General features: G+C 43.6%; 1 protein-coding gene across 9 annotated transcripts in view; it reads right to left on the minus strand.

Annotated features, from left to right (window-relative positions):
• The window catches only part of PHLDB2 (pleckstrin homology like domain family B member 2), an 86,578-nt gene that overhangs the window by 52,524 nt on the left and 15,173 nt on the right, over positions 1 to 18,881 (minus strand). For 5 of the 9 annotated variants that reach the window (XM_054066659.1, XM_054066641.1, XM_054066667.1 and 2 more), the window contains exons 1-3: positions 15,983 to 16,038; positions 7,302 to 7,399; positions 2,700 to 4,048 (exon numbers count right to left, since the gene is read on the minus strand). In XM_054066659.1, the coding sequence (XP_053922634.1) occupies positions 2,700 to 4,048; positions 7,302 to 7,356 (1,404 nt within the window). In that variant the 5' untranslated portion in view covers positions 7,357 to 7,399; positions 15,983 to 16,038. Of the gene's footprint in view, positions 1 to 2,699; positions 4,049 to 7,301; positions 7,400 to 8,817; positions 9,107 to 14,614; positions 15,054 to 15,982; positions 16,039 to 16,371; positions 16,393 to 18,881 lie in introns of those variants that run through there. The other 4 variants (XM_054066632.1, XM_054066604.1, XM_054066614.1 and 1 more) reach the window with 4 other exon arrangements.

Below are 18,881 nucleotides of genomic sequence, written 5' to 3' on the forward strand. Positions count from 1 at the left end.
ATATATTTTTATCTTGTTCATAAGGCTCCTGGGCCAGCTTCAGCAACAGCTAACTCTGACTTCTACTTGTGTAAAGCTTGTATAAACACCCCTACTCCAAGAAACAATGTTCAGTCAACTGGACTGGAGAGCAAGCAAAAGCAGTTGGTGATCCACCATCATGCTGCCTGTGCAAGCTCCAGGAGCAAACTCATGCCACCTCACCTGGCTCCCACAGCCCAGTGGTCCCCAGCACTCAGCAGTTATGCCAGAGGAATGCGAACAACAGGACCTCCAGTTCCTCGCACTCCTCCAGTCACAGACGAACAGGCTGGCAAAGCAAAAGTGGCACCACTCTTCAGCTGGTTTGGGTGAACCCAGTCATAATAAGCAAATCGAAGGAAAGAGAGAGTGAGAAACACCAGATCCTATATAAATACATACATGTCTTTTCTGTTTGGTGCATGGGAACACATTAAAACTCAGATGTTTAAATAATTTTAAAAAAAGCCTGCAACGTGTATTTTTATTATTTGTACCTCTTTTAAAACTTCTTTATTTATTTGGTCAATGACAGCTGACCATTTGTTTTCATACGCAGGACTCAGCAGCAGCTCAGAATGCAAACTTTCAGAGGAACCTCTGTTAATTAAAATGCAAACTAAGCACAAGTAAAACTCATAGAATAATTTATACGGAAAAGGAAAAGAAAAAAGTTAAAATTAAATCAGAGACCAAGGGCAGCTACTAGAGCAGACTACAATGTGTGCACAGATTTTACTAAAAAAAAAAATCCAGAGGTGACTAGTAGCTATCAAACACAACACCTCAAACTTGCTCTGTGCCAGCAGGATAGCCACAGGGCAGTGCTAGCACAAAGATGCTCTCTGGGCCACAGAGCAGCCTAATCCTTTAGAAAGAAGTCTTAGGTTTCTAATGAAGTTCCCTGAGCAGTCCCACATTTTTGTTCTCTCTCTCTTGCTTCAAAAACACTGCATGTAACTGTCTAATACTTGTGCATAGAGGGACCATATTTACCCTGCCACTTACCTACCAGCTACTCAATCTAGACTTTTACTCATCACAGTTTTGCTGCCTGTGGGTGCTTGTTTGGTTGCAGGTTTTTAGTCACACCTTCCTCTCCCACTACAAAAACAAACAAACAAATAAACAAAAGAGCAGACCTGGATCTCTAACCTTTGTCCATCTCATGTTACACAAGGTCAGACAAAGCTGATCTTTGGAAGCTCAGGCTGGACCTACGAAAGCCCCATTTGGATAGATCCACACAGAAGGACAAAACTAAACCAAAACTAAAACAGTACTGGATGATATGGGTGTTTTATTTTTTTTTTCTCAACATATTCCTTTCTTTCTGAGATCTGAAAACCTATTCATGGTGTTTTTCAAAGTCTCAGACCATTGGAAAGAGGCACTCTCCTGATATTGAACTCTCCCATCTGATAGCTCTACCAAGAGGAAAAATTACTTAGCACAATCCTGAGCAGAAGATGAACTCAGGCAGGAAAAGCTCCTTATATACAACACACAAAACATCATCTTTTTTTCGAAAACTTTAACATCCTTGGAAAAAACAACAGGCAAATCCTATTTTTAATAAATCAGGACTTCAAGGGAGTATTGTCCAGCAAGAAAATAATAGGGGGAAAGGGTAAAAAAAAATGTAGTTATTACAGCCAAATATAAAACCAGAAGAAACTTTAATATTACTGAATATTGAAACAACCCCAAATCCTCCATCCCTCATGACAAAAAAAGTAAAAAAAAAAAAGAAAAAACAAAGCTGTCCTCTTTCAAATTTGAATTAAAGCACACAAATGTGAAGTTAACGTCTCAAACCTAAGACCCAGTAATACAAATTGACCCACCTAATGACCTTGGTTTCTATGTGGATGATAAAATCAGTGCAATATGAATGCATATTAATAGGCTCAGAGACTCTCACAGCCACTGAGGAAACTTTTCAATTAAATACTAAGTAAATTTTCAGAAATTGCTTCAATAAAAAAATGTTTCAACTATCTTTGTGTATTCTGAAAACTGCTTTTTTTTCCTTACCCAAAAGTTGTCTTAATAGTACCTAAACTACATTTTACTACCAAGTAATGCACTGCTTTATACTGACTAGAGACAAACTGTCCCTTTCTTCTACTCTCCATTTCAAGATGGGGAGAAACAAGGAGGCTTATATTTTAATAAAAACACTCAGAAAGAAAAACCACAACCAAGCAGAGAACGCTCTGATGATGGATGTCAAACCCACACCAGTGCATACCTGACTCTACAGCACAGCATACATGTCTCTTGAGCAGTTTAAGGCAGAGTCTCATTTTCTACCCACTTACCACAAAACAGCGCCATCATCTAAAACAAGAAGTGCTGGATCCATGCATGGCAATTTGTGGGTTTTACGTACGTAGATATTTTAACAGAGCCCACAAGATGACTGAACAGAACTTACATGGGTTCCAACATTCTTGTGAGATGGATGAATGGTACTGTCTATCTGAGCTGTTACAGGACCACGCTATTTAAGCATTAGCTTCATGGACTGGGATAATACACAAGGCATCTGAAGCAGGCAACATTTGAATTGCAAAACATGGCAGCTTATGCTTTGTTGCACCCGGCTAGATCTGGGATGGACATTTCGCAAATGCTAACTGCCATGAAAAACAAAGAGGAAGAGAAAAAATTACCAGCCGTTCCATCTCCTGCTCCCGAAGCCGCTCCTCCCTCTGCCTCCTGTGATAGTCCATGAGGTCTTCTCTTCCTGAAATGGAGCTAATGCTGTTCTTCCGCTCTCGCATGGATGCTTGCAGCGAGTTTGGTGTCTGTCTGTAACTTTCCAGATCTGGGTCATCAAGTTCCACAGAACTGGTAGAAAGGTTTCTTCGGCCAGAGAACGACCTGTCAGAATCCACTGGGGAGAAAGAACTACTGGGACTTGTTCCAGAGAGTCCAAGTCTATCAAAATCATCAGAAAGATATGGGGAAGAAGGTGCTAAAAGCATTTTTTTAGCAATTCGTGGGCTTGCAGGAACACTAAGAGTTGAACTGACATAGGGATTGTTCCCAGAGACAGAATTTGCATGTGGTGAAACCCCTGAGCTGCAAGAAGAAAAATTCAGGTAATTATCAGCATCTAAAGCATTGTGAGGTAGATCTTTCTCTCCAAGTTTTTTCCTTTTAGTGTTACCCAGATAGCTTCTGGGGGGCAGACTTAATGGCACCAGCTGGCTTTCTGTTGATTTATAAAGTCTGGGTAGGGAACGACTGTACATTCCCATATGACTTAGAGATCCACCAGAGTATTTCCTAGGCCGTGAAGCCAGAGTCTCCATCATCACATCCTTATGCTTAACAGGTTTCATGTTAAGTGCCAGGCTGTCTTCAATATTCATCCTCCTGCCTTGCTTTGGGCTAGAAGGCATGCTGGCTGCGCCTGAATTGCTAGCAGGTGAAAGCATCAGCTCATTCCCTGAGCTTCCATTCCACATGGTCAGAAGAGACCCTGAGATCTTCTTTGTCTCCAGCATTCCTGGAAAGTAGACGTTGTCATATGATTTGTTCTTCTGACTGTACTTTGAGTAGTGAAACTTATCCATGTGTCCAAGGGATTTTTCGTGTTCTCTGCTGGCATGAATATCAAAGTCTGTCCTTCCTAAACTGTACCCACTGAGAGATGGAGACATGCCTGATATAGAACCCAAGTGCTTCACAGAGATACTTTTTTCTGGAAGATATGTGCTTTCACAAGGGAACTGCTTGCCTCCTTGAATTTTGGTAACAGAATGTGTATTTTTAAAACTGGAGGAAGCACTAGGTTTAATCGGCAGAGGTTGTGAAAGGGTTAAATACGAGCCAGCATAGTCCCCATTTGTTTTAAATTTGAGACTTGATGAATATTTCTTCGTGTTGAGGTTTTCCATAATATCCTGGAGACCATTTTCGAGGGAATTTGCCACAGAACCCTTTCCCAAACTAGCATTTTGTAATTCCATCTGGTTTTGTGTGTGGCTATACTCTGCCATAATCTTACTGGAATCTGTAAGGAAGAGAAAATGAGAAAAAAAAAATGCTTTTAGCAAGTGAGTAGCCTCTTGCATTTGCATAACTGCATATTAACTTTCTTGTAACAATTACTGTTTGTAATAAGTGTCTCAGATCACTAAGCAAAGGAGTAGTTGCACAACTTTCCCATCTGTTTCTTTGCAAAAGTTAGAGATTTAAAAAGAACAGGTAGAGGGACACCAAAGTCACCCTACAATTCAGCAATACAGTTGGAAAAAAGGCTAGACTCTTTCTTTGATGTCTTACTCATTGCAAGACTCTATGGCTCTGCCTTCGTAATCCTGAGCTTCCCAAGATGCCCACGAAGCAGGGAAGCATTACTGTCCCAACGTTTTACAGACGAGCAGGTGAGGTGCAAGAACAGAGTAAAGAACTGAACATAGGTCTCCCAGGGCTCAGGATACAGAACATAAGGTACTGCTCTGGACCACCTCTTCTTCTAATCTGTGCAGCTACTGCATCCGAGCCCCCAAATACTAAGGAGCTCAATATGAAGGTCACTTTTATGAAGTTGTCACCTTTCTGCTTACACTGTGGACTGTTGTGCAAAGCTTCATCAAAAAATACAAAACCGAGGCCCATTTTTCAAGGTGTTTCACCTCAGTGCTGTTAAAATACAAAGCTGTACCTATACCTGCAAAGAGCACTTAAAAGATAGCCTTAAGGAAGCATAACGCCAGGCTCCATGATTTCATTCAAAACAACAAAATCACATGCCCATTGAAAACATTAACAGGGGTTTAAGGTTCCAGGTCCTAGTGTTTGTTGAGAATTATAATTTATATTCTGGAAGAGGACATTGACCAAGAAAGCCTGTGCAGTGATGGATCTTATAGTTCAATGTTCAGCTTCAGCTTGCAGCTCTGAGTCCTGCTTTGCTGAAAGCAGAGAAAGGAATTCAGCTCCTGACAGCATCAATCACTGCAGGAGATAAACATGACCTCCAGCAGGCTTGCACTGAGACCTCAGCTGATATAGAAATGGCACCTTTAACATTTACAGCAGATTCTTGGATGCAATAGGCTGTGCTTCAAAATAATAAAGCACTCTCCAGTGTCAGTTCCTGCAGGGCCTGCAAGCGTTGCTTCTGAAAACAAGGGTCAAATCTGGGATTTAAACTTGGCTCAGTCACATTTCACCTGTGACTTCAGCCACCCCATGAGAAACTTAATCTCAGCTTGTCACTCAGCGGGGAAACCTATCATCCAAGAGTGTAAAGTGCCTTTAAAATCCTCAGAGGTAATACTTTAATCCTCTTCCAAGTGCCACTTCAGACAATTAGAAAACTTGGATTCCCACTCCTCATTGATCAGACCTGGTATGATTCAGCTTCATTGAGGGTCACTAGGTTTGGCTATCTAGTGGAAGGCGGCAATGCATTCTCTGAGCAGGTCCTTGTTTCTGGGACATTCACTGCTAACAAGGCAAAAAATGTGGATTTCACTACTGTTCAGGGCATCATGCAATAGATCTCTATTGCACAGGCTTGCTCTATGAAATCGTGGCAACTCTTAAGTGTGTAACAACACTCTCCTCAATTTTTAAGGAACAAACACCTAAGTTTAAGAACAAAGGTAACCATCATTAATAACGCAATTGAATAAGCACAACATACAAGGAGTCAGCATGGGAGTGGGAGAGGGAGTATTAAAAAAAAATCAAACACCACCATGAGCATAGTGGACCTGTCTATGCATGTGCTAATCACGAGCTCTGCTAGTGGCCAAAACCACTAACTTGCAGCTTCAAAACCAAGCCTCAGGTTTACTACTACACAGAATTTAATATTTTTATGTTGATTGTATTATGCTATATTTTAACATGCTTGTAATGATGATACAACTAAGTTGCCTTTGAACCAACAGGTTCACAGAGCTCTGCATTAGACCATCATCGCTGTTAGCAGTGTACTGCAGCTTCTTCTAATTTGACATTTTACTTGATATTTTTTAGCTATTTTCACAACTTTTGATCAGCAGCAACGATGAAGTTTAAACGAGCAAAAGGAGGAATATGACCCACATTCAACAAAACTGTTGTCAGGACAAGACAAAATCATATGGAAAATATAAAGCATTCATCATATTAGTGGTGTTCGAACAGATGTAAAAGTTATTTAATAGTACATATATAAAGCACAATATATATGCTTTGCATACTTATCCTTCCATTGTGGAACAGAACCTAGTTTCCATCCTCCTCTCTGTTCTACCTTCCTCTTCCAAATCTCTCTTAAAATTGAAAGCTAACTTCATATCGAAGTTGCACTGTCCAAATCATAACTTGAACACACCTATGTTTAATTGTCTTTACATAAATTCCACTGACTCCTATATAAATAACTTAGCACTAACACATTAATGGGACACTAATAATTGTTTATTACTGCCTTGCAACACCAGGAGGGCACATTTAATCCTGCAAAGAATAGACTCTTTTGCCAAAAAACAAGTTAGCTCATGGAAAAACTTTCAGGCCTGTTCACCACAGCAATGAAGACCTCATTGTACTTGAAATCCAAACAAGTACCATAAGGAAAGGTCCAAATACCTTTGTGCAGCCACTCAGATTCCACTTTTCTCTAGTTATGTCTGTTCTTCTGTGTTTTCTGTTCCAGCACCACAGTGCCCTCAATCATATGGTTAAATCCCAACTGGACTACAGGACACGTTTAACTGAACTGTAGCTGCTCCCCACAAACCAGATCTTGTTTGTTTTGTTTATTTTTAGGGTATGTTTGGGATGAGACTTTATAAATATGCCAGGATGCGTTACATATTCTGGATATTTCACAGAGTAATAAGGACCAAGGCCATGGCATGCCCTGAACCCATCCTGCCTCCAGATCAGCCCAAGCTTTCACTCAGTAAACTTCAGAGCACAGTGCAAGTATTTGCTGCCTGGAGCTATACAGAAAGAAATTCTTCCATTTTTTTTCCTTCTTTTTTTTGTCTCCTCATTCCTTTTTTTTTCCCCTCCTTTACCAAGCTATATAGCTGGGGGTCACCAATATCTATTCCAGCCAGGCATTAAACTGATGGGGGAGGGCTGGCTGGCTGCAGCATATCCAGCTGTGGCCTTATTTTGGCTGGTGAAACATGTTAGACGTGGAATAAGAACAGAGTGCTGATCTTATTCATGTGTCAGGAGAATTAAAGGACCAAAATCAATAAACTGAAAGATCTCAGAACATTCACACAAAAACTTCATTTTTATTAATTGGTTACCTGATCCAGCATTCTGAAAAGAGGAGAAGTTACTTCTGTTTGGCATCATATTCATCTTCTTTGGGACTCTAATTCAAGTGAGACAGGTAAATTTTGACCTGCAAACGAAGCAATAAAAGAAAAATACGTTAAGAAATGCATCCCGAGAACATTTTTCAAGTGTATAATATAGACCAAAACTGTCTTTTCTTACAGTAGAATTACCAGACATAACTCAAAAAGAAATATGTTAAAAAATATTTGTAAAGGCCATTCCATGTTTTATGTGGAGACAGTGAAAAAAAAATGACTGCAGGTGTTTTGTCAGTTTAAAACTCCATATAATTTGATTTGATAATAAGCTATTATCTATGATCTTGAGTCTGAGCAGGCAGTTACTAGTCACAGCTCCTGAATTTTGTCTGCGATCCTGTAGCTTCCTTAAGAAATCATTAACAAGGTCTGACTTCGTTCTGCTGAAGACTTTATTTTTGAAAGCCCATAGCCGAATTTCAGCCCACGCACCACCCGCATCCTGCAATCACAAAGAAACCTATGCAAAACCAGGTGCGTGATCCAAAACACAGAAAATGTTTTGGCATGTAATGATTTCTGAGGTTCCAAAGAAGCCAGACTAGGAATGTAAAGAGATACTTTAAAGTTCATGGAAAAAAAAAAAAACCCAAAACCAGAACAATTGATATGGGTACAAGAGAGACTTGGCTTAAAAGAAACACCAAAATTAAATCCCAGCCACTGAAGACTAAACTTAAATATAAATCCAAATAGAACATCTCTAGCCAGTTGCTCTATTAAAAAGTTTATTTTTTTTTTTAGCACACACATCTGTTTTTAAAAGGTTGACCAAAAGGCTTTAAAAAAAAAAAAATGCATCAAATGACAAAATTAATGGTGACCATCTGTAGGTCCCTTGGGCTTTAACTCTGGACAAGCAAATAGAAACGCGTAAGAAAAACAAATGAAGAATGGAGACAGATGTCTGGGGCTGTCTAGAGACAAGCCACCTATTTAATTAACCGCAGTCATCATAGTTGCAATGTTTCAGGTCTCCCTTAGACAGAATTTTTGTGCTGTGCTTTTTCATGTTATTCTCTGGGGAGGACAGCCCTGGGAGAGGGAAGCAGGCTGCTAATCCCGAAAGAGGGAGGCTCATTCGTCCTGACCTCTGGGCTTCTCCCTCACCTCCTGCATGGGCCCAGGTCCTGTCTCTCCCTTCTGCTCCCCCATGCACACGCACACGCACACACACACGCACGCACGCACGCACACACGCGCACACACACACACACACACACTCTCTCTCTCTCATCTCAATTCACAGTGCTGCTTCTTTCTCTGCAGGTCATTTTTCACTCCTCCCAAGAAAAGAGTTTCCACCCTATTAGGCACCTCTCCATCCTCACAGGACAATGTGGGTTTCACCCCAACAGCCTCCTCCAAAAGCCTGCAATCCACTGGTCCCCAAAAATGGTGCCACTTTCCAAGGAACCAGAGTGAGACCATCAGAGTGACGTACCTCCTGGGAGGACAGCCACCACATCGGCCCTCTCCAGCAGAGTCCTTCACAGGACTGAAGTTCTCCAGAGCAGATGGCAGCAAACAGCCTGGCCAGCAGATTGCTTTTCAACCCAAGTTTCATGCTCAATAGGTTGGGTTTGTTGTTTTTTTTACATGAAACATTTATCATCCTTTTTTACCCCACTGAGACTTCTTCCTTAGTTCCTTTCAGCTTCCCTTACATCCTCCCAGCTTGAAATCTATGTGGCATCCTAGGCGCCTTCCCTGCCAGGAGTAGGAGAGCTAACAGTGGTTCTCCAACTTGTCAAACAGTCTGACTTTCACCTGCCTACAAAGGATAGGACAGAAATCTGGTTAAAATTGCTGCTACCTTGCCATCTTGGCATATCACTTCTGTAATCGCTACTAAGAATACTGCACTTCAAGCCCAGAGCTCCCCAGAAAAGAGCAAAAGAATTAACTTTTCAGGAATGTTCCAAGTTGACACAGAAAACTAGTGACTCTCAACATTTCACACTGTTCTCTAACAAAAGTATAACTATATAATCGAACAGAAAACTAAAATACAGACAACCTGTAATTAAAAGACAAAAAAAAGAGTTGCTTTAAAAGAAAGGAAAAGATATAATTAGATATCCTGCATTTCTAGCTTCATTGCTTCATGGTTAAAATCATTGGTAGGATCACCAAAACCCCCATCCTTTCTATCTCATGAGATGATGGCTACCACTTAATCAATGTGACAAACAGTAAAGAGAGAAAAGCTGAGAGTGAAGGGTTTCTATGTAATTGAAAATTCAGTCTTCAGTTCAGTTTGCCAAATACCTGGGTTTGCTGAAAGGAAGAATGTCTTTTTAAGGTTAAATATTTATATGATTTGAGTACAAGTTTGCGAACTCATTACATATCTCTCTTCTTAGAGGATGAGAGATCAGAGAAATCATCACCTAGCAATAATTCGATTTTTGGGGGTAAGAATTTCTAAAACTCTGCTGTGAGCATAAACAAGAAATGATGAATTAATGAGCTAAGCACATTAACAGGTCAAAGCCCACAGTTTATCTGCTGTCACGAAATCATGTTCTTTCGGATGAAGGTTACGCAGGGCCTCATCCAACAACCAGCGAGGCTGACTCGTTACAGAGCACATGCCACACTCTGCCTTGGCTGGAACAAAGTAAAATTATTTCATCTGGGATTTATAAAGTCATCTGAAATGAATGTATACAGCATTACCAATCATGTTTCATCTCTACAGTGCTCAGGCCAAATTAAGTTTTGTTTCACTAACGACCAGAAGAAACAGTGATTCACGACTCAAATAGGTGATGAGTCAAACAAAGGATTCCATTTTTAAGATATTATAGCACAGGGTGGCTTGACATAAGAAGTCCTTTCCCTCAGCACAGGAGCACAGACCGGCAGCCCAACCAAGCCAGAGGTACAGCTCTACCCAGCACTCAGTCCATACTTTCAGGGTGATGTTTTCTCACCATATGGTTTCCCTCCCTTTCTTTACTGCTGCCTGGACTGATACCACCTCCCTTCAGCAAGTCTACTATGGCACTCTTACACTACCAGCTGTTGCAATGCCTCAGGCATTGCTAAAGTCCTCCTCTAACTGAAAATAAACAGCAAATTTTAAACAAAGTTCTTAAATTTGGCCACCTCTCCTTTAAGGCTTTTCTGCATTTCATTGTTTCATCGTTTTCAGTTCCTCGCAAAACACTACCAGTGCTTCTCGGCGGCTCCTGTCCCCTCTCCTACAGCACTGTGCAGTGAGCCACAGAATATACATGAAACCCTAAGTGATGGAGGGCAAGAACAAAAACCCATCTTTGCCACAGTCCGCATACCATCACCAGAATTTCATTTATTCTGAAACAAGAAGGTTTTGAAATTATTAGAATCAGTTTTGCCTGTTCCAATAAAATACAGGCTGTTTTGGAGGCAAGAAAGCCTCCTAAATTTTTCCACTCTGAACTACATTCGGTGAATGAGTGCTGATGGCTTTGGTGCCCAGAGATTTAACTTTCCCACGGTGTAACACATCTAGTGCTAGTGCGTGAATGGACTGCTCCATTACCAAGCTGATTTACTTTTTTCTTGCATAATCTGAGGACAATGTACTTGCTCCTGATTAAATCGAGCCTGGTTTGTTTCCCTGACTTCGTTTATTTACAAACAAAAGTCCTAATAGGCTCAAACTGATGGGAAAGTAAAGCTCATCAAATTCTACAGTTTACCACCAGAAAAACCCATGTGTAAATCCGTCTGTCCCCAACCCCTTAAAGCCTACTGTCAAACCAAAGCAACATATTCACAGAAAAGCATCTGCATCATTTCATTCTGTACCTATAAACTAGTGAATTCTTAAGAGCGACCATGGTGATCTCTGCCAAGAACTGGGCAACTCGGCAAGGCTGCTGTCTAAAGGTCACCTTAAACATCCTTCTTCCTTTCTGTCCCACAACACAATATACTATACTCTAAGCTACAGCTTATTTCCTGCCAGCATAGCCCTGAAATCAGCTTAGTACTGCGCTTTTCACAATATAGGTCCTGCAATACATTGGTCCCTGTGGTGCAAGTGAGCACATAGTCTAGTTACAGGCATAAGGAGTTTTAGTTCCCAAAGCTTATGGCTTAGCACCAACACTAAATAAATTAAAAATCAAATATCTGTGAATTAGATTTGACTAAGTCACTCCTTCGGAATCCTGCAGGTTTCCGATGTGGAAAAGGGAGTGGCAGAGGAAGTCACTCTTAACAGCTTATCTCTTCCTCTGAGAAATTACTCTGTTGGATATCGGAGAAGGAGCAGAAAAGGGGCAATGCAACAACAACAGAAAATACCCTAAATAACTTTAATCCCCTCAAAACCCACATGTATTTTACTGGAATAATTACGCCAACTACTCAAAAAATTGCACCCAAATGCGACATTTTTAATTATTCTGTCCTACTGGCTAAGCATGATTCTCTCCTACTTGATAAGGATTAATGTGTAGACATTGTCAAATCAATTGCTCTTTCCAGTATATAGAAACCACCTAATCATTTTAATCAGGTCATGACAAGTCACAACTTTAAACGTGTATAAAAATGAACACATTCATTACCACGTAAATACTACAGTTTGGTGACTACAAATTGAGATTTTAAAACAGTATCATAAGAGACACTGACTGCTGAGTGTGTTTCACTGAAAAGGACAGTGAAGATGTTGTGGCTTTTTAATTTCTATGCCATAATAGCTACTCTTACCTGAAACTGTTGAAGTACACATTTCAATAGCTCTAATCTCATTCCTATGCATTTAGTAGGACAAGAGATTAAACCACTTAAATTGCATTGTTTTAGCAGGCATAACTGTTTTCTCCCTTGTTTTGCAGTCACTCCAACCGCTTTGTCATCTGGACTAGTTCATTGAGTTAAGTTGATGTTAGAAGGAGAGTTATTTTTCTGCCCTAACAAAATCCTCCAACATGTAAAATGTTTTAGAAGAGATTTCTGTTGAAACAATGAACTCCTTTTTTTCCCTCCAGAAAAAGAGCTGGCAGAGGACAAGCCAATCTCAAGTCATACTCCTCTTTTCTGTCTTGTACCCTTCTGACAGTTAAGCTTAAGAGCCAGTTATCTGACCCAGCAACCGATTCATCTCATGCCAGTAACAATGAGATCTCAGGCATTATTCTGACACTATTTCATTAACTCTTTTCATATTAGAAATCTGAGCACACTCAAAAGATCTGCAAACCAAGACTTTAAAAATACACACTGACATGGCAAATACAAAGCTTTGCTGGTGGCTGGTAGACTGTGATTGATTATTATCTCACTGTGCAGCCTAACAAACCCCAAAATGAACAACATATCTGGTGTAGGAGTAAAACTACATAAATATTTTGGACTAATATAATTCTCACTCCTGTAGCCCAGGCAATATAGGATTTCTTCATCTAGAATTTCATGAAGGGGTTGAATAAAAAAAAATTATGAATCCATATTCACACATTGTACAACAGCAGAAAGACGCTAAAGAAAAGTTTCTCCTTTCCCATCCTACCTGACATGATAAACTTGCCTCTAGGATGCCCCTAACAAATTCCATGAGAGCTTGCCATACACAGCAGGCAGGCAAATGCCAGACAACCTAAGTAACTAGAAAAACTAATCAGAACAACTTCAAAGTTCATCTACTCCTTTTTTCTTTTTTATTTCTTGGCATCCCTGGATGTCCTTACCATTTTTTTCCTATCTGCTTTTTGTATTTTCCCACTCTCTCAGGCAACCTTTGCCCATGATCTGCTTTCCTCTGTGCTGATTTCTTTCACTGCCACTTTGTGCTTGTCACTTCCTTTCCTTAATCACTTCCCTCCAGTGCCCACTTATTCTGACAGTTTCTGTCTCTCTTATTTTGTTTGTCTATTTCTCCTCAATTTGTCTCCTTCCTGAGACGCTTGCCCCATATTTCCAGACGTCCCCTCCAGCTCTTAAACGCTTCTTCATTTTCCAGCACTCTCAGGGCAGCGAGCATGCTCTCAGACTAAATGCTTCTCATCACACTTGCTTGGCAAACCACATCATGACAGCGACAGCTCAAGTGGCATCCGCCATGGCTTCTGAGCTACCGAATCATGGGCCCGCCTGCACAATTACAGGGCAGCATTTATACCATGTCCCAGAACCGTGTTCCCTCGAGAGAGGAATATAGGTACGATGCCTGCAGTTACACCATTTAATATAATTAACGCAGTTAAATAAAATGGTTCACTTAAAATTCTAGTCTCACCTGCATGAGATTTGAGTAAATAAAAACAAGCTTGGTCACATTTTATGGACTTCACTCCTATATTGCAGTCTCTGGAGGAGCTCCTACAGGGCAAAACTCCTCTTGGGATTTCTGTGGTATCTTGGATGTGTCCCATCAGTCTAAAACAAAACCTAAATGAGCAGCATCTTGTCTGAACAATCAAAACGGGGCATTGTCTTACAGCTGTTTAATTAATTCAAAGGGAAGCACTGTGCGCTATACTGGCAGTTACTCCACATCAGAATTTAACAAATGGAAATGGAGAGAATACACACCACGTGCAGTGAACACAGCATTAATTCCTTCATAAACAATCACCAGCACTTCCTCCCACCCTTTCATTATTTCAGTTTTTCTCTGGATCTTCAGGTATTAAAGATAGACAAGATCTTCCCATCCAAACCCGTTTAGTCCTTCTGATCCAACTCCAGCCTCAAGGTAGACCTGCAATCTTTACCACACCCATCTTCTGCTTCCTGCCTAAAACCAAAATACTCAAAATTTTTCACGATGGACTTCATTCCTTCCCAACAGTGGTCAACTGGTATCTTTACATACTGTCAAGGAGCAAGCTGCTAACTGTATTTGACAAGCACAGGCAGTAACTGATATGGAAAAACAAGGAAAAAATTACTACTCTTCCTTCCTTGGTTGTGGCCAAGATTTCCATTCCCTCATTACAATGTGGTCACACAAAAGAGTCAATTTAGCATTTGTGACAATGTAAGAGAAATAAATTTCTGGTGTGGAAAAGGAACTGTGGAAAATGGCAAGGTGCTACTATCTGACCGACTTAAAACTAACCCCTTCTCCGTTACACCCTTAGTGCAGCCTAACCCCTCCCTTTGACACCAAAGGCAGGCATTCTTCCATGTTCTGATAACTTCACCTTTCTCTCCTCCATCGCTCCTCCTCTGCCATTCTTTTTGGCACTATCATGCCTTACTTCCCCCATCTCTCTCCCTTTCCCATGTTTTACCTTATCTTTAGAGACCGTATCTATGAGCATATAGAGAAAGAAAAACATCCAGAAGTTCACCAAATGTGAGAACTTGCAAAATTGCCTCGCTCATCTTCCTCCTCCCCTAAAAGAAAAGCAATGCGCTGCACAAAGATGAAACATCCACCACGTTCTGACCGGCAACAAGTCCACCCAGCTGCCCTGGAGATGCAGACGCAGAAGATTCAGGCACGTGCAAACTCAAGGCATGTAGACAAGATGACATATTGGCAACATGAGCATTTGAGAGAGAAGGAACTGGTGACAAAAGCCATGTGTTTAAGACTGCAGAAGCACTCAATGGCAGAAGCAGAAAGCCCATCTCTTGAGCCTTTATGTAAGCACAGACAGTCTATTTACGCTTCTGCACATGGGGAAATTCCTCAGGCAGCTTTGAGAGGGGAGGAGAAGGAGTGAGGACTGTTGGTTTCCAACCCGTTCCTCCTTTGGCTGGTGGGTGGCAGGTAGCTTTCCAAAAAGACTCTGATCTCCAAGCTGAGTTCAGCACCGAGAGCGCAGCCCCAGTAACTCACCCGAGCGGTGAGTTACAAGCTCTAAATCTGTCAGGGGTGACCAAGCCCTCAAAAAAACTTGATTTCCGCAAGCCAATCAGACCTAACGCCGGATTCCTGTTGCTAAACTCCAGCAGTGCTGAGACGACACCCATCACCAGCTCAGCCCTGGGAGAAACCCATCTCTGCCGGGCACAGCAGCCCTCGCAGAGCTAATCCTGGGGAGAAACCCATCCCTACTGGGCACAGCAGCCCTCGCAGAGCTCAGTCCTCAGAGAAACCCATCTCCGCCGGGCACAGCAGCCCTCGCAGAGCCGCAGGCGGCTTTAAAAGCCACCAGACTAACAAAGAATCGCGGACAAAGAGCCCTGTCCTACGCCTTCCCCTCCACCAGGTAGACCATTGATGATGGAAAAGACAAGCGAGCCAAGCCCCACGGTTCCTCCCTCTTGCACCGGCTCAGAGACAAGCAGGGACGGGCTTCCCCGCCGCCTCCCGGGGCTTTGTTCGCCGACGGGGACCCGGGGACAAAGCGGGGGAGGCGAAAGGGATGCGGCGGGGGCTGCGCCGAGACACGCGTGGGAAAAGCGGCGCGGCCGGCGGGTGCCGGCACAAACTCCCCTTAAAAGTCGCCAAAACCCAGGGACGGCTGCGAGCAGCTCAGCCGGCGCCTCTGCCAGCTCGGGAAGGAGCCCTCTCGCCATCCTCCCTGCGGAGCAGCCTCGCAGGGCTGTGCCGCGCCCCGGGCAGCGCTGCACGCACACACACGCACATATACACACGCACATATATGCACATATAAGCACATACACAAGCGCCCCATCCCCGCACTCACCTCCATCCGCCGCTGCCCCCCGCGCATCCCTCTGCCCTCCCCGCCGGAGCCGCCCCCCGCCCCGCCCCGCGCCCCGCCCGCCCTTCGCGGGGGCTCCCCACCCCACACACACCCCCAGCGACGCGAATGGTTCGCTCCCCCCGGGCGGGACGGCGGAATCGCGGCCGGAATGGGGGGGGGGGGGGGGAGGCGAAAGGCGTGGAAGTCGCACGGGGATACCCGGGGGGGCGGGGAGGGAGGGGGGCGTCCTGCTGGAGGAACAGGGCTTCGCAGTCCATAAATATGAATCGCGAGGCAATTTCCTGCCTGCGAGATTAGCTGAGCAAACAGGGCGGCTCTGGGAGGGTGTGGGATCGGTTTTACTTGCCTGGGGCTGGGGATGCGTTTACCTGCGCCCTCTCTCCTCCTCCTCTTCGTCCCCCCCCCCGGGGAGCCGTGTCAGAGCCGGGTCTCCTCTCCGCAGTCCCAGCACAAGGGCACCCGCTGCCTCTCTGCCCCAGGGGTGTCCCCAGCCCGGGGCTCACACCCTGCTGCCGCCTTCTTGCCGTGCAGAATAAATGCTCATGTGTGACTCTGTCCATGCGCACGGGTGTGTGCACACACACGGTCCCCAAAAGACAGCCCATCCCATGCACCGTCAAAGGGCAAGTGCAAGGTCCTACACGGGAGTCGGGGCAATTCCCGGTTTCAATACACGAGGGGGGATGATGTGGTTGAGAGCAGCCCTGCAGAGAAGGACTTAGGGGTGCTGGTCGGTGAGAAGCTCGACTCGAGCCGGCAATGTGTGCTCGCAGCCCAGAAGGCCAAACGTATCCTGGGCTGCATCAAAAGAAGCGTGGCCAGCAAGGCGAGGGAGGTGGTTCTGCCCCTCTATTCCTCTCTTCTGAGACCTCATCTGGAAGATTGTGTCCAGTTCTGGAATCCTTAACATAAGAAAGATATGGAGCTGTTGGAACAGGTCCAGAGGAGAGCTGCAAAGGTGATCGGAGGGCTGGAGCACCTCCCATACAAGGACAAGCTGAGAGAGTTGGAGTTGTTCATCCTGGAGAAGAGAAGGCTCAAATCAGATCTTATAGCAACCTTCCAGTACCCGAAGGGGGCCTACCGGAAAGCTGGAGAGGGACTAGTTCACAAAGGCTTGTAGTGATAGGACTAGCGGCGGTGAGGATAAACTGGAGAGGGACAGATTTAGGCTAGTCATGAGGAAGAATTTCTCCACCGTGAGAGTGGTGAGGCACTGGCACAGGTTGCCCAGGGAAGCTGTGGCTGCCCCATCCCTGGAGGTGTTCAAGACCAGGTTGGATGGGGCAGCCTGATCTAATGGGAGGTGTCCCTGCCCATGGCAGGGGGGTTGGAAATGGGTGATCTTTAAGGTCCCTTCCAACCCAAAGTATTCTATGATGCACACAGTGGCAGCTGACACTGCTGGTATTCCACCATCCTAGTGCAGGGAGGGGGGACTCACTGAAGGGGTTTTCAAATTAAAGCGAGCATACACAGCAACACCAGCGCCGAGAGATGTTTCTCATCCGCCCCACGTCTAGAGCAAGTTGCTGGCTGTGCCCATCCAGAGTCCTTCAGAGGTCGCCATTCAGAAAGGTGCTGAGTGGTAGAGAGAGGAACCACTGGGTTGCAGCTGCTGCCGAGGAAAATGAAAAAAGCAAAGATACTCTTGGGGAGGCATCGTCGCACCCCTGAGATCTGGGAGTCCAGGGCATATAATGAACCTTTGCTTTCTGAGCACACATAAAGTGTCAGCTTGGTAAGGAAAACACTAGAGATGAGAGATGCGAGCCAGCCTGGAGAACTGTGCTCAGGGCAGTGAGCCAGAGTATCCTGGATAGCGATCTTGTTTCATGCTGTGTGGCCCCATTCCTCTATCTTTCCCTGTTTTTTTTTTTTTCCCACAGCACCTACCTGCTGCACGGGGGTCCCACAAGACAAGTCAAAGTTCACACCACACTTGGCAGATGTAAGCCACTACTGCGATACCTGACTGTTCCCATCCTCCTTGGGAAACGAGGTTCAATGTGATCCAGTTCCTGCCTTGCGTATTCCAGGGGATATTTTACTTGGCTAAAACAGTTACCTTGCCGCAATAAGAACTTTATAATAACTCATTAAAGTCTGGAATCTGTATAGTAACACCCACAGTACCAGAGAATATGAAGGGGAAAAAAAAAAACCAAACCAAAAACGGCTTTGGCTGTCCTGGTGTCCTAGTTTACGTATAAAAAGACAAAATTTTGACACTACTTACTCTAATGTCTGAACCTAGATGAGCTTTTCTTATGTGATGCCTCCACAAATGTCTGAGTGCTTCATTTGATACCAGTGTTGAACCTGGCTCTTCTGTTTCGCTCACTGAACAAACAAGAAGTTAAAAAAATAAGTGCAGAGTTAAGGGCTAAGGATGTGCTCACAAATGGAAGAGGCAAGAATGACTTTTAACCTTGCCACAGCCAGAGCCAAAAGCAGACAACTTTCCCGTTGCCTCATGTGATCTTCCTTTTCCTTTAAAGTGGGAAAACTGTCAGTTGTAGTCTGCAAAAATCTCCCTAGGGAAAAGGACGCCTAATAGCATGTAAAAGAGTAACTTTGCACTTGTGGTTAAACTTTTACTGTGAAGGACTTTCAATGTGCTGGCTGAAATGTTCCTTTAGTTATTTCCTATGCAGTCAGTCAGGTGGCAGCAAAGCTGGATCAGGCAGAACATGTGTTTCCCCTCATCCATGTATGCTGGGAAAATTTTATCTGAGTCAGTGTCGTCTGTGTCTTGGCAGCAAAAGAGAGAAAAATAAAGCATAAAGCTTAACAAATAACAAGAGGTAGTCAAAACTAGCTGTAGGTGAGGCCCCAAAATAATTTGTTAAGTTGGAATGTCTAATAGGCAAGAGTC

Source organism: Cuculus canorus, chromosome 1 (genome assembly GCF_017976375.1).
Source record: "Cuculus canorus isolate bCucCan1 chromosome 1, bCucCan1.pri, whole genome shotgun sequence".
NCBI classification, from domain to species: Eukaryota; Metazoa; Chordata; class Aves; order Cuculiformes; family Cuculidae; genus Cuculus; species Cuculus canorus.